Source organism: Narcine bancroftii, chromosome 1, assembly GCF_036971445.1.
Source record: "Narcine bancroftii isolate sNarBan1 chromosome 1, sNarBan1.hap1, whole genome shotgun sequence".
Taxonomy (NCBI): domain Eukaryota; kingdom Metazoa; phylum Chordata; class Chondrichthyes; order Torpediniformes; family Narcinidae; genus Narcine; species Narcine bancroftii.
This window is the reverse complement of record NC_091469.1, coordinates 188,033,301-188,057,425: the sequence shown is the minus strand read 5'-3', so window position 1 is coordinate 188,057,425 and position 24,125 is coordinate 188,033,301. Positions and strand designations below refer to the sequence as shown.

The following is a 24,125-nucleotide window of genomic DNA, read 5'->3' as shown; positions in this document are numbered from 1 at the left end:
TTTATCCTTTTCCATAATTAACTTGAAGCTTATGATAGGGCTCAAAATGTTCACTTACACATACATCTGTCACCTTACCTGTCTTGTTCCCAAATAGGAGATCAAGTACTACATCCTCTCTATTTTGATTTAGAAAACTTTCCTGAACTCATTTCACAGACTCCAAGCCATCCAGTTCTTTTACAATATGAAAATCCGAGTCAATATTTTGGAAGTTAAAATCTCCTACTATTGCAACTTTCTGCTTCTTCCATCGGTCTGCTATCTCTCCACAGATTTGCTTCTCCAATTCTCTCTGACTATTGGGTGGTCGATAATACAATCCTATCAGTGTGGTCACACCTTCCCAAGTCCTCCTGGCTGTCCTGACTTCACACAACTGAACTATTTTCCCTGACAAACAATGCCAGTCCTCCCCCTTTCATCCCTCCCTCTCTGTCAGGTCTGTGGAACATCAAGCTGTCAGTCCTGCCCCTCCTGCAACCAAGTCTCACGAACAGCAATAATATCATGATCCCATTTGTCAATCGATAGAGTCAAGCTGTTTATAACTGAGCCTAAGCTGACACGCTCTTATTTAGCCACACAACAGTGTTCAATATTGTAGTTACTCTCCATGCAATTGACTCCTTAAAACGTTCTCATCTTCTCGACATTTTAAGCCCAACTCACTAGGTTGCACCTATCACAACTAAACTGCATCAAAATCGCAGTGTAATCTCGGTGGCTTTTGAGCGGGAGGCGAACTTCATGGTTCCGGACATTTTTGGTGATCTTGTCGAAACATTAAGTATGACAGAGAAGATATTTCTGACTTTGAAAATGTGTTGGATATTTGTGATTGCCGTGAAAGCCCAGTGTGTATAATTATTCTGAGAGCTGAACTGCGAGAAGGAAATAGAGGATTGGGAGGTTGCGAAGGGACAGATTGATGGGGGGGATGGTTTATATTGGTCGGCACTGCCGAAGGATCCGAATTGAGCTGTTTGGCGGTCAAACAAGTGAACAAAGTTAGTGATCTTTCGGTGAGTGGTAATGCGAAAGAGTGGAGGGATTACTGAATTTAGTTTCATCTGAGATAGAGGGTGAATTATTTAAATCGCAGCCACATCCTAGAGGCAGGGGTCATTAAACTGAATGAGTATTGAAACCGGACACCTCGGCACTGAAGCCCAGTCTGCAGTAGAGCGCTATTTAAAAGGTGAAGAGCAAACGTCGGGTCCCAGCCCGCGTGCATTAAACTTCCTCGCAGACCAGCTCCGCCTCTCCTGCAACCTTCCAGCTACTGCCAGCGCCTTGGGATCTAGATGGTCCTCAATCGCCACCAAAAGAAGAAAATCCACCCCTGGAACGGCAAGCCTGCCCCCGTCACAGTTCGCACGCGTTTGGTACTGTTGCCCATGTAGGTGGGCGGAGAAGCTTTATATCTTTTTTTTCCTCTCTCTCTCTGATGGGATACTTTCGCTCTTCACCCAATGAATGCAAGGGACTCCATTCTGTGGGCCAGCTTAGAGTAACATTCTGATTAAAACTTGGATTTAGCTGCAGGGACAAATGCATACAAATGTATTTAGCGACTCGAAGGAGAGATTGCAGACGCTCCACACTCGCAAAAAAGTAAGAATTTCCTTTTTAATTTTAAAGCAAAATTTCTTCACTGGATCGGAAAGCTGGAGAACACAGACGGATTGGTCCGGATAGCCCCGTTCCCCCCCCCCCCCCCCCCCCCAGAAACGTCCTCATTTAGGTCTAAAAAGTATTTACGAAAACCTTTTACTAAAGATTATGCAAAGTCGTGTTTTCTGCTTTGATTTTAGTTGAGTTACGGCGAAAGCTTTGAAATGAAAATGTTGTATTTACACGGGTTGTCCAGACACCCGCTTTTAAGTGCTGGACTCATTTAGGTTAAGCTATCATGTAGGAGTGCGCGCATAATGGCTGAGGGTTCATTTCAAAATGTTCCACAGATTTCTTTGTGTGGGTTTTTTAAGCTATGATTCAGCAATACAAGATCCAATGAGGATACGAAGCAAAGTTTCCAGTCATGCCAACAAGTTCATATGGCCATGACGGAAGAATGTGAAGGGGGGAGAGAGCTGGATGCGCATTGCAAGGGCCAGTTCAGAGTTCTTCTTTTCTAAAGACGCAATTTTGAGGATGGATGTGAATTTTCTCTTTGTAGTCAGCTCTCATTTTATCACAATAACGAAGATCTGCTGGAGGATTTTTGAGTAAGATTGCAGCGAGTTATCTGTCAGAACTCCCCTTTTCACCTGAAAAAGTACAGGTGTGTTTCGTTCACGTTTGATGTAATATTTGGTGAGTGATCCGACGTGTGAATTAAGGTTGTTAATCTCCGTTATGATACTGTTCAGTATTGTTGAAGAACAATACTGCTCACATGCATCATTTCAACCTCTTCAGCGTCCACCCAAACATCCGCGAGACTCATCCATGTGTATATTCATACTCCTTGAAACCACGCCACGTCTCTAAATCACACGTTCACACCTCAACTCCATAGCTGCACATCCTGAGTCATAGGTACAGGTGTTCAGAAATGTACACATGCGCAGAATCGGGTCCATCTTGAGGAAAAAAATGAAACATCCTGTAGAATTTTGTCAACAATCACCAAGCAATACGTCGTTCAGCAGAGATGGTTCACAGTATCTGCGATACGCAAACGCATCACCAGGTCCATTCTTAATTAACGGAATCTTCACTACATCTCAAGGCAAATCTCTAAAGTCTTATTTTTTAACTTATTTCGTCGAAGCACTTCAATCAGTGGTTTTCAAACTTTTAATTTCCACCCACTTTAAGCAATCCCTATGCCATCGGTGCTCTGTGATTAGTAAGGGATTGCTTGAGGTGGGATGTGAGTGGGAAGGGAAGGTTGAGAATCACTGCTGTTGACCCAATTGTTACTGAAATATTTGGCTTGAGGAATTTGCCATTGGCCCATTTCCACTGGAGTTATGAAACCGTGCACATAACAAGTCAATTAGGGACGAATAAAACAGTGGGTTTCCATCTTTTTCTTTCCACCCACATATCACCTTAAGCAATCCCTTAGTAATCACAGAGCACCGATGGCATGATCTTCACTTATTCTCCTTCCATCTCGATGAATTTGCCCCCAATAAATGCACATTGTACCCCTGCACCAACTTGTACCATTACGCAGGCACACGGTTGCACAAACACCAGACAAATAAATAAATGCACCCAAACATGATCTACTAAACATTTATCCCGAATAATTGCTTGGATGACGTATTGTGTAGTTAATATTGAATATAAAATGGAGGCAGTAACAAATCGGTCATTGGTCTGAAATGAAGTTTGGAAGTTGACATTGGCAAAGGGAGAGATATTGATCTATAACAGAAAGTACCAAGCAAGTTAGTATCTTGAGTGCAAGAAATATTTGAGCTCGATTATCCTTTCTCATCTTTTTGATAAGGGCAATGATCTGAAGCGTTGGTTCTGTTCCCCCCCCCCCTCTCACTGCTGCCTGACCCATTGAGCATTTCCAGCATTTTCTGTTTTATTTGAGATCCCCAACACCTCAGCAGCTTTGCTTCTGAGCAATTTAGCATCAATTTCGTTTTATCTATAACCCTTTAACTTCAAAATCGACCCTCTTTCAGGCACGTACGACTAAAGTGATTTGTATCTCTGAAGAATTTAGTCGTTATCAATGGGTCATCTGAAACTGAAGATGATCTTGTATTGTTCAAAATATTGATACACTTTTGTACTTCACCAAAGTTAAAACTATACCATTTAAAATGGGTGATCGAAGTCTCTTCCACCTATTAGCCTTCGTGTTTCAATCATTTAGTTTTAATGAAATTCGTTTTCAAAAAATTACTTGTGGCAGATCAGCCAACGCTTAGTCAATCAAGGTCCTGTTTGATTTTTTTTTGTACCCGGAGTTGGGTCGCACGTTGCCTTCCTTGTCGTGGGGCGGCAGTAGAGAGTTTATAATTAAAATAAACTTCCTCGCTTTGAAATCCTTCTTTGCCCTTTCCAGCTGCTTTCGAGCGGTTTCAGTTGGAGTTTGTTCGGCTCGAAAATGTCGAGACCCTTGGGTGATTCATGGTGGGGAAGGGATCTGTCTAGTGCTCTGAAGTTATCAGGCTGAGGGGAAATCCTCGCCACCCCCACCCTCAAGCCTTTCCGTCGGTCCCGTTGGGATTTATAGCTTTTTGAATTTTTCTTTACACACACACACACAGACACAAGAAATCTGCAGCGTTGCTCGTTCGCTGGTATCACTCTGCATCTGCTAGCTGTTAAATGGGACTGAGAGTCGGTGTGACACATCGAGAGGCCGGTCATCGATCTTCAGGAGTTCAACCGGCTCCAAATTTACTTGCTTTCCCCGAGCCATTTTTTTTAAAAACTTTCCAAGAGGTCAGTGGAATGAGCAGGCAGATGTTGTCAGATGTGTCTCCGTTTTTCCCAATGGGACTCAGAAAGAGAATGAAGTAACGGGATGGAGACGGCGGCAGTCCCGGATTCCAGCAAAGCTGCTGCCTTCGGGGGGTGAGTTCAAAACTTAATGGAAAGCATTTGACAATTGACTTTATTCAGGGCATTTTGCGGGCTCCGGTGGACAGGAAGTAGTTTTAACCGGATTTCTGCTTCTAAAATGATCAGGAAAGTCGAGCCTAACGCAGACCTTGGCGGGATGAGCGGGATGGACGCGCTGTTTAAAATCTAAAAACATTAACACAACATCGTGTCCACTTTTTGAGGACGGTGACATGTATCTGCTATGGCTCACACCTTCTGGCGTCATTGTATCTAGTTGCATTGTATCTAGTTTAGGACGGAAAGGCTGCCAAATCTAGTTCAAAGTTCGAGGAGCTGACATTTAATGTTATAGAAGGTCGGTCGGTGGTGCTGGGGCAGAAGTGTGGAGGAGACGGAGATCCGTGTGCATTTATCTTCTCGTTGCCTCCGCAAGGCGGACATGCTTCAGATCTGTCAGTTCCAAGTAAGGGAACAACTGCAAAACTCGAAAGAATTGTAGTGCTTGGTTTTATTTAAAAAATGGATCTCTAAATGATTTCCAGTGCGTACAGAATATGAATTAGGTATGTGTGGCGTGGCCAAAGTGTGTGGCGCTTCTGACCTTGCAATGTATTACGTATTCACGGTTAATTCATGCAAAGTTAAAATTTCAGTCAAGGACTATTTAATTATTGCCAAACCGGTGAAGGTAGCGATGGGCCACGGACCTTAAACCGGCCGATCAAACAGCTTATGCCGTTGTATAGCTTCTTCTGGAGAGGTATCATTCAGCTCTTGAGTTTGCTCGGATACAATTGATGTTTCCTTGATTTGTAGAAGAAGAACTGCTTAGAGACGGTGCCTGAACTCGTAGTACTGTAGAACAGTGCTCTGTGAAGCATTTCCAAATACTCCGAGGGCGGTTTTTCCCTCTAGTATCGAAATAGTCTGCAGCTAAAATAGAAATGTTTTGCGACGGGAACATTTTAAGGCAGCTTTAAATCGTTTGCAAGGAGCGGCGGGCGTCCACAATTCAGGGAAATTTCAGGTGAGAGAGGGGGGTGAATTAAGTACTTGTAATTAGAACTCGTGCTGAGACCAAAGCAAAATATCTTGCTGTCTTTATGTTGCAGATTCTGGAAACCTGAAGTTAAGCAGAAATACTCTTAGCATGTATATCAATATCGAAGGATTTTTTTAAAAATAGAGTTATGGGTTCAGGCCATGATCTTTCATCAGAACTTTTTTTCTGAAACAACGAAGCAATTCTGTGATGGGAAGCATCACAGACTCTAGAGGGAGATAGAAGGTGGTGCCAGAGAGCTGGTACCCTTGCAAGATTCAGGTCTGTACGCCATAAAGCATTAATCGTTGGTTAATGGAGCCCAGCAATTTCACAGGGTATGTGTGAAATGGGAAAAAAAAAACACGAGGCTGGAGTTTAAAGATGAAAGGTTTAAAGATGAAAGGTCAGAGGATGGAGTCTAGGTGGGAATTTTGAAGACTGATTGAAGACTTCAAGCCAAGGAAGTGGGCACAAAGCAGAAAAAAAGCTCCAAATTCAAACTGAGGCACAATTGTTTGTGTTGAGAAAGGGAAAGTCAAAAGAGGGCAAGTTCAGGAGAAACAGAAGCAGAGGAATGGCAGAGAATATGGCAAATTTTTCAAATAATTGTTGAAGTTTGGAGTTCTTCATACCTCAAAAAGTGAGGCAGTGAACCACACTGATTGGATAAGGAGTAAGTTTTGCTTTCGACGGGAGAGATGAGTAGACATTAAATGTGGATCTCAACGTACAATCAAAACAGTTATTGATTTAATTGTGGGTAATTCAAAATGAAAAGAATGAGATTTCAGTTGGAGAGCACATGGAATATGTTTAGTTGACGACATTTGTTAAAGAAAGAAATGTAATGATGGAAATGAGCTTTGGTAGTTACCTTATCAAAAGTAATAACATGGAGAAAGATGTGAGATACATATAAATCCTGTGGAAAAGAGGATCAGAGCATCTTACCTGCCCAACTGATAATCTCTAGAATTTTCACTGTCTTTTGCTGATTTTGGTTGGACGAGAATCTGTTGCTAGTTTCAGACATCTCAAATAATAATTGCAGATTCAAAGGCCTAAACTTACAGTAGTCAATATTTTTTTGTTTAAAAATCAAGAAATGCACAGTTCTTTTACTCATTTCATTGATTTGAAATTGATTTGGTTATGTGCTCTAATCTTATTCAAATTGTGCTTCTGTTGTAACAGATCACTGTAGATACTTCAAATGTTCAGTGACTTACTTACTCAGACTTTCTGTGTTCTCATACTTTATTTCTATTTTATAAGGGCTAGTCAAAGGTTATAAATACTTAATATAGTTTTCAGGATGCACATTTTATGGCATTTTAGATTAAATTATAAAAAAGGAGAACTTGACAATATTTTAACTATTCTGATGTGCTGTATTTGGTTACTGAAAATCTTAGAAGCATACAGTATCTGGACTATAAGCGTAATCCACAGAGGTTTCTCTGTGCTGTAGTGTATTACTGGAAGTTTGCCAGTTTTGTTGTTAGCATTGCGAATATTTCTATGCAGTGGAGACTGTGACTCAAATCCACAGTGGTTTTTCCTGGATTATAATATCAAACCTCGGTCCTGCCTCTTTTTACAGTGGAATCTATGGCATCAAATAGAAACCTCTTTAACTCATTAGATCTTTTGCTCTCTTCACCATTGATGAGCAATTTCATTTTTTTTTGGGGAAGCACACAATAACAAATTAATGATTATATTCTTTTGATTTGTGTTCTGTTCTAATTTATACAACTGCAGACATATAACATTTATTATTCTGTTTAAATCAAGTCACTCCACATCAAATGCATTGAATACATTTAGTTAAGAGAGATGATTTGAGAATGTATTTTAAATTTTTCATTGACTTTTCAAGCTTTTGCCCAGAGTAATTATTCTTAAAATTGTGTTTGGATGAATTGAAAAGAGATTTTTATGCAATTGGTGTGTAAAATAAATGATTGTTTTACTTATTACCTTGTTTTCTCATCTTAGTTTTCCCATGTCATGTACTTTTTTGGTGGTTATGGTGGGCTAGAGCTTAATATAATTTTGCTGGAGCTCCAGTTTAACCATTAGGAGGAATATTAACATAACCCAGGAACACCATTCACCTGGATTATCAGCAGCTTTTGGGAACAGTGTCAATGCCACACGATACGTTTCATGGTGAGGGTAATAACATTTGATAAAAGTACCAGAGCTCTTTTAGCTAATGTGGTGATTTAATTCTGTTTAAAATATTTCTTCCTTTTAAAGAAAATTCATTTATCTATAGGAATTTCCTGAAATCACTGTGCACGTATCTGTTTACACTGAGTGTGTAGGTCATTACCAAGTAACTTCAGCTATTTAGATTTAAAAAAAACTGCTGGATGAACTCAGTGGTAACTTCTGATGCAGCATCTAAACTTATGGCATCATTCATCCCCTGCCTCCACAGATAATGCCTGACCCACTGAATTTCTCCAGCGTTTGGTTTTTTTCCCCCCCTCCAGATTACAGCATCTGCAATCTCTTGTATCTCAGCTTGAGCTATTCACTTGTTTATATCTGATCAGGGAAACAATTTACTTCAGAAAAATATGATTTTTGCAATCCAATTTAAATATTGAGGGAATATCATGTTCAGCTGGATGTAGATGTCATTATTACAGAAGTACCTTTAAAAGCACTACCTAGTTAAGAAAAGGCTCAGGCAGAAATATCTCAACTGTTTATATATTATTATTTTATTTCCCATAATATCTCATGAAAAATCACTCAAACCTACTCTTGAAAATTTCATGTCTGTACACTCTTAGCCTTTTGAGGAAGTTCCAGACATCCATTTTGCATGTAAATTAAAAAAAAAGTACTTGCTGATTTCTCTCCTAAATGACCAACCTCTAATTTTAAGATGATGTCTAAGACCCTGCATAAATTGCAAGATGAATGCTAGTGTTACAGGCCAGAATAAAATATGCAGAAAAATAAAATTTATTCTATGTTACTTGTGGTAGTTTGCGAAGTTCAGAAGGCATTTTTTATCTGGGCCGTGAAACATAGCAATCAAATGGTGTTGAGATATAATCAATCATAATTTAATCAAATGTTCAAACTGAGACCAACTGACTTTACACAGAGCAAGAACAAAGTTTGCAATTACCTTTGTAAAGTTTAGCTAAATTTAAATAATTGAGCAATTCTAATTTTTGCAACATTTAAATTGCTATAATTTGTTGGTACACTGCAGTGTGCTAGTCCCATCTTAGATCATATAACCATATATAACCATATAACCATGATTCATTTGGTTTCTGGAAACAGAAGATGCAAGATTGGATTAACAGATTGCTAGACATAATCGTGAATGAGAAGAAAGACAGACTCAGCAACCAGTTGAGGTAGAGGCTAAATATTCAGGAAGTGGGAGTAGGTCAAACAGTCTTGCCCATTTCAGTAGAACCATTTTAGTAGAGGGCAGATTTTTCAAAATGTACAATTTCTAGGTGCATTTATATTTAGCCTTATTTGTGATTTAAATCTGAATTACCCCTTCCCCATACATAGGAGATGTGTTCTCTATATTAACTGTACTATTATAATTAACATTCTTTTAAATACTTTATTCAAAACACCCCTTGACCCCCTTTCCTCAAGGAAACACAATATTTTTTATTGTAATATGTCCTCATAATTTGACCCTTTGGCTTAGTATCATTCAAGAGAACACTGCTATTTTCCTTTTAGAGCTCTTATTTATTTCCAGTAATGTACAAATGGACACTCCAGAGGGAAGATAACCTGACCTTGGATCATGCAAATTACTTTTTCACGTGATCAACTTCACAGCATTGTTATTTATCAGGAATACTAATGTCCAGTTCATGTAATTAACGTGCCCCAGAATATTGTATAATTATTACCTAATAAAAACTCTTTACACATATAAATAGAAAATATTGAAAATAGTGCATAGGTCAAGCCGCATCTATGGAAAGCTGAGCATTGTTAATATTTCAAGTCGAAGACTCTTCATCTTTTCGGTTATTTCAGATTTCCAGCACATTCACTTATAACATTTTCATTTGATTCTTTTCATGTGCACCTCAACAACAAATCTCTTTAAAATTATAATTTCTAAAGTGACCGGTGTTAATGATGAAATGCTGTCTAATTTATTGCTCTTTCTCAATACAAGTCATTAGTTACTTAACCTGACCTAGCACAGACTAGAATCAAGCTTACAACTTATTTTATACAGTATTGCCAGACTTAAACAGTTGAAACATTGGTGAATTTTATTCTAAATTTTTCAAAAATCAGAATAAAGATTTCAAGGCACAATAAGAGAGACGTCAAAAATGTGTAAATTTCTATTTGTGTGTTGGGCAAGTATGAATGTTGAAGATTGGTCATTGAGGGTTTTTATTTTTAATCTGCAATATAATGGAGGAATGAGTTTGTACTTTTACCAAGCAGAAGAATTTTAGCAAATAGTACTGCCCTTCAAAATAACTTTCCTCTCAACCCTATTCTCCTGCCTTCTTTCCACAATCTGTGATGCCATTATTGATCAAAGACCTATCAACCTCTGCTTTCACAGCCATCTGTGGCAAGGAATTCCACAGATTCACCACCCGTTGGCTGAAAATATTTCTAATTTTTCTTCGAAAGGAGTGCCCTTTTATTCTGAGGCCTTGACTGTCCCACGACTGGAAACATCATCTCCATATCCATTCTTTCAATGTTCATAATGTTTTGATAAGATCCCCTCCCCCCATCATCCTTCTAAACTCCAACGAGTACAGGCCAAAAGCCGTCAAATGCTCCTTGCATGTCAACTTTCTCACTCCTGAGATCATTCTCATAAATCTCTGGACTCTCTCAGCACATCCTTCCTCGGATCTGGTGCCCAAACTGCTCACCAATTCCTTATATATTCTCAGAATTATGTCTTTCCTTTTATATTCTGGTCCTCTTGAAATGAATGCTAACATTTCATTTGTCTTCCTTGCTACCAATTTGATCTACAAGTTAACCTTCAGGGAATCCTGCACTAGGACTCCCAAATCACATTGGATCTCCACTTTCTGAATTCTCTCGCCATTTATTCCTTCTACCAAAGTGGATGACCATACACTTACCTCCGGTATATTCCATCTCCAATTTCTTTGCTCATTCTCCCAACCCATTCAAGTCACTATGCAAATTCTCTACTTCCTCATTGCTAACTATCCTCCATCTATCTTTGTATCATCTGCAAACATGGCCACAAAGCTGTTGAATCTGTCATTTAAATCTTTACATACAGACTGAAAGGTAGTCGATCCACTAGTGACCCTGTGGAACACCACTGGCTATCATCAGTCAGCCAGAAAAGGCCACTTTTATTCCCACTCTTTGCTGTCTGCCAGTCAGCTAATATTCTATTCATGCTCATGTTGCCCATGATACCATATTCTTCTGTATTGTTGAGCAGCCTCATGTGCACCAACTTGTCAAAAGTCTTCTGAAAATTCAAGAAATTTTCATCCACTGATTCTCCTTTGTCTGCCTTGCCCATTACACATACTTCATTAAAGAACCATAGATTTGTCAGGCACGATCTCCTCTGCAGGAAACCATGCTGACCAGCCTATTTTACCTTCTGCCTTCAAGTACCCCAAAATCTCAACCTTAATAATGGACTCCATAATCTTGCCAACCACTGGCCTGTGATTTCTTGTCCTTTCTTAAAGAGTGGAGTGTCAGTTGCAATTTTATCATCTTATGGAACCATCCACAACTCTGTTGATTCTTGAAAGATTACTACTAATGTGTTCATAATCTCTTCAGCTACCTCTCTCAGAACCATGGTATACAGTCCATCAGATTCACTTATCCACTTTCAGCCTTTTCAGCTTCCCAAACACATTCTCCTTAGTACTAGTTTAGTTTCAATAATCAAAATGTGCTCATACCACATATACTGTACTCGTGTAATAGTTGAATTTTGCAAACCAATTTTTAGGACAAAATTTAGAGGGTCATCTATTACACGCATACAACTTTTGACCACAGTAAATACCTGAGTTTTTCAAGGTGTCAGGAGCTGAGAGGGGCAGCCGGCTGTCCGGGACCGGGCGATAAGCCCACGTTTGAGACATTGGGAGCTCCAATGGGTGGGAAGGAGGCCAGGGCCTCGGTGGCCGGGTTGCCGGGAGCTTGGGTGGGAGGGCGTCTGGGGCATTGAAACTTCAATGTGAGGGCAGCAGAGGGGTGTATCCGTGATTGAGACCTTGGAGGGGAGGATGGCCGGTTATCAGGAACTTGGATGGTGGGAAGTTAGTGCGTCAGGAGCTCAGATAGGGTAGGCCGGGGCAAGGATCTGCATTCAGTGCATTGGCAGCTTGGATGGGCGGCACTCAGGGTGTCAGGAACTCAGATAGGCGGCAGTTGGGGCTCGGATGGGCGATCAGTGCGTCGGGAGCTTGGCTGGGGAGGTGGCCAGGGCATTGGGAGTTCAGCTGGGCAGGAGGCTGGGGCATCGGGAAATCAAATGGGAGCCGGCCGGGGTGAGGATCTGCAGTCGGGGCTTCAAGAGCTCGGAGGAGCGGGAGCTCTGGTGGGCGGGTGGTCGGGGTGTGAATCCACGGTTGGGTTGTCGGGAGCTCAAATGGGTGGGTGGCTGGGGTGAGGATCCGAAGTTGTGGCGTTGGGAGCGCGGATGGGTGGGAGGCCTGGATCACACTTGCCCTCCACTAATCCCACTGCCTGCAACAGAGCCACACATTCCAGAATCATGCAATTACAAACCATGCCCAAAACACTACACACCTAAAATACTTCCACGAATCGCAAATTCATGTCAAAGAGCTGCATATGGCTTTCAAGCTATGGTTTGGCCACCCTGGCTTAAACATTCAATGCTTAAGTACTGAGGGGATGTTTAAAAATAACATTGGACAATTCTCATTAACACTATGCATGTTTAAAATGGAATAATTCTAAATTACCTGTACCTCCCAACCGCACTTTCCAACCTCCACAAAATAATTCAAAGGATTAATAGAACCTCTTTTATACAGACTTCTTTGGTTTCCCTGAACACAAAGTCCATAAGAAAGAATATTGAGTGAAATTTCCCAATACATTGCAGTGAAAGAGGCAGCTGTTATATCTCTTAACAGCCTGATGGTGGATCCAATGGATTCTCAAGCACATTGGAAAAATAAAGTTGGCCCTGATAACTTTATAACTTCTGTTATAAAGGCATTTAGTGTGCAATTGTATTCAGAAGAAATCCAAGGAACTAATTCATAGGAATGAATAACTACAAAAGATTGAGCTGCACTGAAGTGCCATCTGCAATTGTGAGTGGGCGTGTGTATGTATTTATGTGAGAATTAATTGGTTCATGAATCTATTCAATGATCATTTGGGTAAAATAAAAAAAACATTGTATGGGGATTTCAATGTTACTGAAAGGAAATGGTTGGGGTAGATGAGGTTATAGTTGCAGATTAAAAATGATAGCTTTCATCTGAAATAATCTTTTAAAGTATTATTAAGGATGTTTTATATACTTAGGACTTTTGGTAAAGTTCATTTAGTGCCTGATGTTTGTATTGCTAATAAACCTGATTTAAAATTTTGACTGATGGACCATCTTGATTGATATTGGTAAACAATAGCATTCCCTGTCATATCTTGAGAGGGGTCCATAGTTGCCACTGATAGGAGAAAACCTGGTGTTTGTCATTGAATAACCATATTATAAAATGCATTTATCTTTGCCAGATTTTAATCATGGTTCATAAAAGGATGATCTGACATCTATTACTGAGATTCTTTTGAAAAAGAGCAAAGTTAGAACCATATGTGGTAACCGTGTGTTGGTCTGATCTTAACAACAGGTACACTGTTTACTAATTTGAGAACATCATATTTTAACTAACTTTATTAGGAACTTTCTGTTACCAATTTTTTGATTTCTCTCACAAGTGAACAATGTAAATACATGCTTAAAGTCATTGACACTAACCTGAAATGAAAACACCCTTATATGTTGTAATTGATGATACAGTGGCCTTTTTTTATACAGCATTGATGAAACTGCTGTCATCATCGAGTCCTGGCGCAAGTTTGAATTTTTTTTAATTCTTGCCTAGATGCCTTATCTGCATCAGGTAAGGTGTCTCCAGTTAACCAAAACTATTATTAAACATTTATTTTAATAAGAAAAAGTTTAACATTACACATGTTGAAAGAAGAGAAAACATGCAGATGTTGTTGAAAATTTTCAATAAATATTTAGTTTGGCCCACGACTTAGTCCAAGTTTTTAATTTTGGCCCTCTGTGAATTTGAGTTTGACACCCCTGCCCTAAAGGTTAAACTCCAGGTTGAGTTGGTGATGAAGAAGGCAAATGTAATATTGGCATGCATATCTCGAGGAATAGCATACGAAAACAGGCATGTGATGTGGCTTTAAAAGGCACTGATGAGGCCTCACTTGGAGTATGGGCTTCATTTTTGGGCTCCTTACTTTCTAAAGGATGCACTGACATTGGAGAGGGTTGGCAATTTGCACTTTTTTTCCAAATGAGGCTATATCATCTTTCCAGTGCATCAAGTCTGACTGTTGAGCTTCCCGTGGTAGCAAATTTCACAGGTTCACTAGTCTCTGGCTAAATAAATTCCTCCAAAGCTCTGTTTAAAATGGGCACTCTTCAGTCATGGAAGTTGCGCCGTCTTGTCCGAGATTCCACTATCATGGGAAACAACTTTGCCATGACTACTCTGATCAGGGCTTTCAACCTTCAAAATATTTCTATTAATTACCTCCTCAGTCTTCTGACTCCAAGGAGTAGAGTCCAAAAGCTGTCAAACATTCCTCAATGCTAATCCCTTAATTCCAGAAATCATTCTTGTGAATCTTCTAAACCCTCTCCAATGTCAGTGCATCCTTTAGAAAGTAAGGAGCCCAAAAATGTAGCCCATACTCCAAGTGAGGCCTCATCAGCGCCTTTTAAAGCCACATCCTGTTTTCGTATGCTATTCCTCGAGATATGCATGCCAATATTACATTTGCCTTCTTTATCACCAACTCAACCTGGAGTTTAACCTTTAGGGCAGGGGTGTCAAACTCAAATTCACAGAGGGCCAAAATTAAAAACTTGGACTAAGTCGTGGGCCAAACTAAATATTTATTGAAAATTTTCAACAACATCTGCATGTTTTCTCTTCTTTCAACATGTGTAATGTTAAACTTTTTCTTATTAAAATAAATGTTTAATAATAGTTTTGGTTAAACTCTTTAAAGAAGAAGCATTAACAAATGAGAAATAAAATATTCAATAAATAATATTTCTCTATAGCCTTTAAGCTCCTTTTAAATTTTTTTTTTCACAAGCCAACAAGTCAAAAAAAATAGCAACTTGCTTCAACGACAAACAGGTTTGTCTTTTAAAATGATGAACATATAGTCTGCCTCCCACCTGTGTTGAAGGGTCCTGTTTTCTGTCTTTCGTTTGGCCATTTTTCATAAGGGGTTTATTACATGTGAGTTGGGCGACAGGTCGCAGATTCTAATGAAAGTAAAGAGAGGAGGTGGGGGCGATTAGCGGGCTGACGAGCCGGCGCCAACGCATTTGCAAAGCATTCTGGGATTTGTAGTATTAGCTGTGCATGCGCTGTACTGGCGCGGCGGCCAGCGGGCCAGCTCTAATACATATTTGATATGATCTTGCGGGCCAAATATAATTATATCACGGGCCAAATTTGGCCTGCGGGCCTGAGTTTGACACGTGTGCTTTAGGGTATCCTGTACGAGGACTTCCAACTCCCTTTGCTCCTTCAAATTTTGAATTTTCTCCCCATCCAAGTATTTGACTGCCTTTTTTATTCCTCAAGATATTAACATAGTAATAAAATAGTCTCATATTGCATGAAATTTCTTTTTCCTGCTGCAAGCCAGACAGATTTGCCACTGGCAGGAATTGCCTAAGTGGCTCTTACAGTCCGTGCTACAGTCAGAGAGGGAGAAGCAAAATAGAGTTCCCCAGAATCAACAAGTGTCTGTAGATTCGCCTCCAGCGATTCCGCAATCCCTGCAGCCACACAGAGTCCAGTCCAAACCATTGGCAACCTGAGGTCCAGATCCAAAACTCTGCCACAGTCAGGAACCCTTCAGCGCCCTAGGTACCTCATTGCATCCTGCTTCCGGTACCTGGCGCCCCTCCATCCAGTTCGAGTCAGTCTCCAGCAGTCCACAGCCTGGTGTGAGTTTCCTGACAACAATCTCCAGCAGCCTGCAGGTTCCTTGCCTCGAGTCGCCAACAGCCCACCTCATGCACTGGTCCCTTGGCTGCAGAGCCCCCTCACTGGTCCATCACCGTGGTCACTGTCCCCGTGGGTCATCTCCTCTGTTTCTCCTTCTCCACTGCTTTAGTCCTCCATTGCTTTAGTCCTCCGCTTCCCCAGAGTCTGCAGACCCTTGCGGCTGCAGTCGATTAATTGGCTCCACCATCTTGAGTGACAACCTGAGGTTGTGGAATTTCAAATAAAACCACTGTTGGCTCCTTCATTAGGCTGTTCAAAGCCCATGCGGTGCCAAAAGCAGTCAACTGGGCAGCGCTGCATTTCTGCTCCCTCACTCCCCACCAGGTTCACACCAGCGGCAGCGCTTCTGCTACAGCGGCTCTGGCAGCAGTGAGTGCTAGACTGCTACCTTTTTCCCATGCCCGCATTTAATCCAAATGTGCCCGTCTGTGTCCCCACCTCTGGGAAAAGGCAATTGGTATTTTTTTTATATTATATGTCAGGAGTTTGAGAAGATTTGCTATATCATCCAAGACTCTTGAAACCATGGAGAGCATTCTAGCTGGTTGTATTACTGTCTAGTATAGAGATGCCAATGCTCAGGACAAGAAAAAAAGTCCAGAGGGTTGTTAATTTGGCCTGTGATATCACGGACAACTGTCTTCATTCCATCAAGGACATCTACAATTGGAGGTTTCTTAAGGAAGCAGCATCTATCCTCAGGGAACCCCCTCCCCCATCCTTCTTCACTCTGCTACCATCAGGAGAAAAAGGTACAGGAGCCTGAAGAGGAGCACTCAGTGGCACAAGGACAGCTTCTTCCCCTCTGCCATCAGATTCCTGAATGAACAATGAACCACAGACACTGCCTTACCGTCACTTTTTATTGCACTGGTTTTATTTTGTAAGGTGGTTTATATAAACGATTTCACTGCTGCAAAACGACGATTTTTGTGATTGGTTCAGAATTTATAATCGTGAACATATGTAAAGTGAAGATTGGGTCTTTAACTACATGTGCATATAGTTCCTGAGATTCCTGGAGCTTGCTGCCGAAATGTAAGCAGTTTTGCTAATCGATTGAAGAGCAGAATGTCTAAGCTAACATAATGAATACTGCATGCTTAGAGATGCTTCTTTGTGAAAAGATGTCTTCATAGAAGTTATGTTTACAGATTGAGTCGTAAACTTGAGAGAAAATTCTGTTAGAAACCGAGCTCATTTTCTTAACTTGGCTATTCATTTTCTAAACTTTGGTGGTTTGATAATGTCATTTTGCATTTCCCTGTGACCTTGTGATCCTGGGTACAGCTTACACTGTAACGATGCAGAATCTTGATACATCACGAATGACAACAGGAGAGAGAAAATCAGTTTTTAAAAAAAAATTGTTTGCAAGTAGTCATACCACATGTGGGAGTTTGTTTTCTTATATTTGTGTTGAGTAAAAGCTGAGAATATTGCATCAGACTATGGCAAGATGTTTGCAGTTTACAGAAACAACATATCTTCATTCCTGGACCTGGTTACATGTAACTCTTGGATCGCCATCATCCTCAATTGCTTTGACTGGAGAATCCATCTCGGGCTGTGGTGGAGCCACATGCAGAATCTTGCAAATTCTGAAGACGAGGCAATTGCACATTTTCCAGGGTGACTAAACATACAAACCTTGCTTGTGAATGTCTGTCAGAATGGCATTGAGGCTCTAGTTGGCTTTCCATTGGTGCAGAATGGTTTCCTTAGGAACGGTGTTGTCAACTAGAGGGGCTTCCCTCTCTCAACATGCAACTAATCGATATTAGCAAGGCAAGGTTTCTGCAAAAGTAGGCAGGATTTTAGAGTAGATGTCACGACATATCTGTCTTTTTTTTCATGTTACTCTCACTGACTTTATTTAAGCATGTATATAGGATTAAATGAGACCAGCAGCAGTAGAAAAGCATAAGATCAAAGAAATAAGGAAAACAACAAAGATTGTAGAGAATTTTTGCTGTGTGTGAGCAGCTGCATGATGTATGAAAAAATAAGATTGATGAACTCTTGATTCAAAAGCTACATGTAATTATGATGTGGTGCTGATACAGGTGCCTTAACTTTCATCTGGACACCTGCTGTTGTTTGGAAGATTCTGGATTTCGGAATCATTTTAAAATGCCGGTCCCTTTAAGCAAGTGTTTCAGAATCGCACAAAACAGGGTTGCAGGGTGTGAAATGAATTTAGATAAATAAAGACCATAATATCACTAGCATTTTTTTTTCATTTTAAAGTAAAACACCAAAATAAAACTGGCTCAGATTCCTGCTGTACCTGCTGACCTCTGTCCCTGTGGGCACCCTCTCTTATCTTTGGTGGAAAGGTGACTCTCGGTCCCGAGCTTGGATTTCACTTGCAATGGCGGCTGACTTAATGTGGGGACAATGGCAATCTTCCTTACCCATAATCCCCTAAGCAGCTGGAACCGCTGGCATATCGATTCCAGCTGCATGAAGGATTATAGGTAACGAAGACAGCCATTGCTCCCGCATTGAGCCATCGGCAGCTGCCACTGCGGTGAGTTAACTCCTTCGACAGGACTGCACCCCTGCTGCCGTGTTGGGAGTTAGGTGGGGTGGGTGACAGACAGCTGAATGGGGTGACAGACGGCTGGGGGGGGAAGTATCTGATGGATGGCTGAGAGGAGGAGATGACTGACATTCAGCTGGGAGTTGGGGGGGGTGATGACTGACGGACAGCTGGGGGTTGTGACTTATGGACAGCCGCAGGTGGATTGACTGATGGACAGCCAGGGGTGGGCGATCGATGGATGGCGGGGGGGTGGGGGGGTTGGTGGATGGCTGGGGCTCGGAGCGAGGTGGTAGGGCATTTTCATTACTGAAAAAAGTGCTGCTTTTTGGAGGTTGCTGGTGTTCGGAATCACAGATAAAAGATTAGGCACCTGTAATAGAAAAATGGAATAAAACAGGTCAGAATTCATTTTGAATATTCCTTGATGCAAAGTATTCTGGATATATAAGAAACGATAAGATGGGATATGACATTACTGGCTCAATATAATGTCCTTTTGCTGTAGCAGGGAAATGTCCCGAGGGATGAACGACATGTGGCTTGAACTAAGAATTAATAAAGGTCTTCTTACACCACAGGTAGAAAGGATAAATGGGAGCAAATTAGCAAGGAAATTACAGAGAGATGTAGAAATTATAGAGTAGTGATAACGGAGACCTTAAAATATTGGAATAGAATGGAATAATAATAATGTAAATAGCAAAGAAGGGGAGGAATTTCTAATGTCTGTTCAGAATAATTTTCATCCTGCTAGGAACGAGTATTACTGGAACCGGTTCTTTGGATTGAGATGTGTTCAAATGTAGCAATGTGAACAGTGGACCATTCAATGAATAATAATGGTGATGATATCATCAGATATAAATTCTGCAGAAAAGAAATGAAGAGATAAAAATCTTTAATTGGAAGAATGCTAATTTAATTGAGTTGAAAATAGATCTGGCCAGATTAAAAAGGAATCAAAACTTGACTGGCAAAAGAGACAACAGTTCACATAAAATCTAGATACTCAAATCAATCAAACTCAGAGTAAAGGAAGAAAAGGAGATTAAAATGGAGTAAAGAAAGGGATGCATCAAAGTTGTCACATTCATAACCCATGAAAAATAGAGCAAGGTCCAAAGCTTACTAAATAAAGAGTACGGGACAAGAATGACAGTCAACATAAAAGAATATTTTTTTTAAAATATTCTATTGGTGTGCAACTAAAAATAGGTAGCATGAGAAGGGCTAGAGCCAAAAAGGAGGCAAAATACCCAGTGCAATTTCCCTATTGGTAAATATTAAAGAAGAAAATGCTGGCTAAAGTGGAGATAGTTGGTGCATTGGCTAAAAACATTGAAAAATTGTTGTTGTGAAGGAGGTTGGTACTTTAATCACCAGTTCCAGATGGAGTATGGCCTAGGTTCTGAGAGCTGAAATTTGTAGACATATTCTGATGTATTTTACCTTTCAACCCCATTATCCTGCCTTCTCCCCATATCCTTTGACACCCTTACTAATCACGAACCTATAAACCTCTGCTTTGAATATATCCAGTGACTTGGCCTCCGCAGCCATATGTGGCAATGAATTCCATATCTTCATAACCCTCTAACAGAATATCTTCTCCTCATCTCTCTTCCAAAGGGACATTATTTTATTCTGAGGCTGTGCCTTCAGGTCCTAGATTCTCCCACTACTGGAAACATCACCTCCATTTCCACTCTGAAACGTTCAAAATATTGAATGGGGTAGCAATGAGTTCTCCTCTCATCCTTCTAATTTCCAGCAAGTCCAGGCCCAGAGCCATCAGTTGTTCCTCTCACCTTTGGAATCATTCTTGTAAACCCCCTATGGGCTGTCTCCAATGCCAACACATCCTTCCTCAGGTATGGACTCACAGTACTCCAAGTGTGACCAATGCCCTGTAAAGCCTCAGCATTACTCTTTTGGCTTTATTTTCTAGTCCTCCAAAATGAACACTAACATTGCATTTGCTTTCCTTTCTACTGACTAAACCTGCAAGTTAACCTTCAGGGAATCTTGCACTAGGATTCCCAAGTCCCTTCAGACCTCAGCTTTCTGAATTCTCTCCCCGTTTAGAAAATAGTCTACATTTTTCCTTATACCAAAATGCATGACTAAAAGTCACTCCTATTACTCCATCTTAGTGTTAAATATAGTCCATACAAATTAAAATTTCCTACTTAAAGATCATTAGTGAATAAGATGAATTTTAATGAGTCAAGTAGTTTTATGCTCAAAACGGAGAAATTACATAATTAATGAGATTGTTTCTCAAATTCTGGATTATTTAATTCATTCAATTTAAATTCCACTGCCGTTTTAGTACACTTAAAACTCACATCTTTTGGATATTAGTCCATGTCTCCAATTAGTTGGTTCAGTAATTTTACCACGATGCCACCATCCTATGCCTTCCTTGTTCCTCAGATCATATAAACTATTGCATTCCAACTGAACTGTTGGATCTCAATGTGAGCCTTTTCATTCCACTCATAAAAGACTCGGATTTTACCACTGAATGGCATTAGTTTTTCCTAGCATTTGATATACATGTGCACCTTTGTTTCTGAAAGCATTGTTCATGGCACTTTGATAATTTTTAATTTTTATTTGTTTTCTTCATTTTGTTAACTGTCATCTTCAAAATACTAGGAAAACTTTCTCTTCTAATTTCCATCATATTTAAAATTAAATTTTGGATGAATATCATGACTAATTAAGTGTTGCTTGCAGCTCTCCGAATCATTCCCCATAGCATATGGTCATGATTTGTAGTTTCTGTTGACTATTCAAAATGCTAGAAATCTGTAGCTGCAACATATGTTTGGGCTTCTTCTCCTCCAGCAAATGGGACTAACTTCAAGACAAATTGAAGAGAAAGAATCTTTAAGAAGTCCCATCAGACACATCTGGCACACTCCCAACCTATCAGTGACCTCCCTTTAGCACTTTGCATTGCCATAATTTTTTCTGCGTTTATTTTGTGTTTCTTTTTCTTGCTTTTTCAGTGAGGTGTAAAATAAACGTTACAAGAAATAAGTGTGACTATTTAAAGAAATATATACTCCATGAAAGACTTATGTTATTACAAGTAGATTCCTTTGAGTCTGGTGAGTCAGAGGATTAGGGCAGGAAAGCCTGAAATGAGTTGTTAAAAGCAAATTTTGATTAAATTGTGTAATGTGATAACAGAAAATTTTGATGATGTAATTGAAATGTGTAATTGGATTTTCAAAAGGAGTTTTGGAAAAGTGGTATATTATAAGCTTTCAGTAACCTGAATGCAATGGAATAAAAGGGCAGCATTTCATTGACTATGTGACAAGAAATTGAATTGTGGTGATCAGGTGCGAGTAAGGCTTGCAGTAGGTTGCCCAAACATTCTACTTTTCTTGATATATTCATATCTTGGACTTGGGTGCACAGAGTATTATTTTCACAATTTGCAAATGGGCATAACTTGGAAGTATGGTAATCAATAAATTGTATAATTAAAGTCTTGGAGGGATATAAGAACACAAAAAATAGGAGCAGGAGTAGATCATCCAGCATTCATTGAGATCATGGCTCCCCTTCACCACCTGCTTTTTCACCTATACCCCTTAATTCCCTTACTTTGCAAAAATTTTTCCAACTTTGTCTTAAATATATTTACTTCAATGGGCAGCGAATTCCATCGATTCATCATTCTCTGGGACAAGCAGTTCCTCTTCATCTCTGTCCTAAATCTAATATCCTGAATTTTGAGGTTATGTCCCCTAGTTCTAGTCTCCCCCACCAATGGAAACAACTTGCTTACCTCTCTTATCTTAGCCTTTCACAATTTAATACATTTCTATAAGATCCCCTCTCATTCTTCTAAATTCCAATGAGTACAGTCCCAGATGACTTGATCTCTCCTCATGGGCTAACCTACTCATCTCTGGAATCAACCTGGTGTACCTCCTCTGTACTGCCTCCAAAACCTATACTTATACATCCTTCCTCCAAGTAAGGAGACCAGAACTATATACAGTACTCCAGATTCAACCGTGTACAGTTACAGTACAACCTCCCTGCTCCTAAATTCAATCCCTCTAGCATTGAAGGCCAACATTCTATTTGCCTACTTGACAGCCTGCTGCACCTACAAACCAACCTTTTGTGGTTCACACACAAGCACTCCCAAGTCCTTCTGCATGGTAGCATGCTTGAAATCCCTTGCCATTTAAACAATAATCTGATCTTCCATTTTTCCTTCCAAAGTAGATAACCTCACACTTACCAATATTATACTCCAGTTGTTGGACCCTTGACCACTCACTTAACCTGTTTGTCTCTCTGCAGACTCTCTGTATCCTCTGCACAATTTGCTTAGATACACTGCACTCTGTTCCTTCTTCTAGATTGTTAATGTATATTGTGAACAGTTGTTGGCTCGGCACTGACCCCTGCGACAACCTGCTCACTATTGATTGCCAACCACAAACACTCCCCTGTATCCCAGTGCTCTGCTTTCTATTAGTTAACCAATCCTCTATCCATGCTAATACATCGCCCCCAACTCTATGCATTCATATCTTTTATGAGGCACCTATCGCATGCCTTCCAGAAATCCAGGTAAACAACGTCCATCTGCTACCTTCTATCTTCTGCACTCATTATATCCTTAAAGAACTTCAGTAAGTTTGTCAAACAGGATCTGCCTCTGCTGAATCCATGCTGTGTCTACCTGATCAATTCTTTTCGGTCCAGATGCCTCACTATTTGTTCTTTAATGATAACTTCAAGCATTTTCCCAATTATAGATGTTAAACTAACTGGCCTTTTGCCTACATCCTTTTTTTGAATCGTGGCGTAGCATTTGCCATCTTCCCTTCCACTGGGACCTGCCCAGAGTCCAGAGAACTTTGGTAAATTGTCACCAAAACCACGACCAAAACTTCTACCATTTCTTTTAGTACCCTGGGATCCATTTCATCAAGACCAGGGAACATATCTATCTTTAGATCCTCAAGTTTTCTCATTGCTACCTCTTTAGTGATGGTTATTACACCCAGGCCCTATCCTACCATTACATCCATAACTTACCTGGAAATATGGTACTTTGACAGAGAACATGAGAAAATGCAATATAAATTGAACCGTGTAAAGGAAATGAAAGAACAGAAAAGTCCTTTCCATATGTGAGAGCATATAAATCTTTGAAGGTGGCAGGATAGGTTGAAATAGGTTGAAAGTGTCCAAGATTCATGAATATATTAATAGATTTCCTGAATTGCTACTTCTGATATGTCAAAGGATTAAAATTAGAAAGCTGACATAGGGTATGGAAACAAAAGGTTAACTAACATTGAACTTCCATAACATATAGGTTTGACCACAGATAGTAGATAGATCATGTCTATTTCCAGTTATCTCATAGTAGGAAAAAACATGAAGCCCTTTGAAAGGATGCAGAAAATATCTGATAAACTGATCATGGGGATGAAGGAGATCAGACTGAAGTTGAGATGTTTCGAGGAACAAAGAAAATTTAATGATGATTTAAAAGAAGCCTCAAATTCATTAAAGCTCTAGACGAATAAAGAAAAGTCAGTGTCATTGATACTAGGGATGAGAACTTGATTAAATAGGTTGATCCTAGAAACATAGCCTGATATCTATTGCCATATTTCTTGAT

At 40.0% G+C, this 24,125-nt stretch overlaps 1 protein-coding gene across 4 annotated transcripts in view; it reads left to right on the top strand.

Moving 5' to 3' along the window:
• Window positions 1-4,047: 4,047 nt before the first annotated feature.
• col27a1b (collagen, type XXVII, alpha 1b) overlaps window positions 4,048-24,125 on the top strand; it is a 474,822-nt gene continuing 454,744 nt past the window's right edge. For all 4 annotated transcript variants that reach the window (XM_069885118.1, XM_069885099.1, XM_069885131.1 and 1 more), the window contains exon 1: window positions 4,048-4,557. In XM_069885118.1, coding sequence (XP_069741219.1) covers window positions 4,508-4,557 — 50 coding nt within the window. In that variant the 5' untranslated portion in view covers window positions 4,048-4,507. The remainder of the gene's footprint in view (window positions 4,558-24,125) is intronic.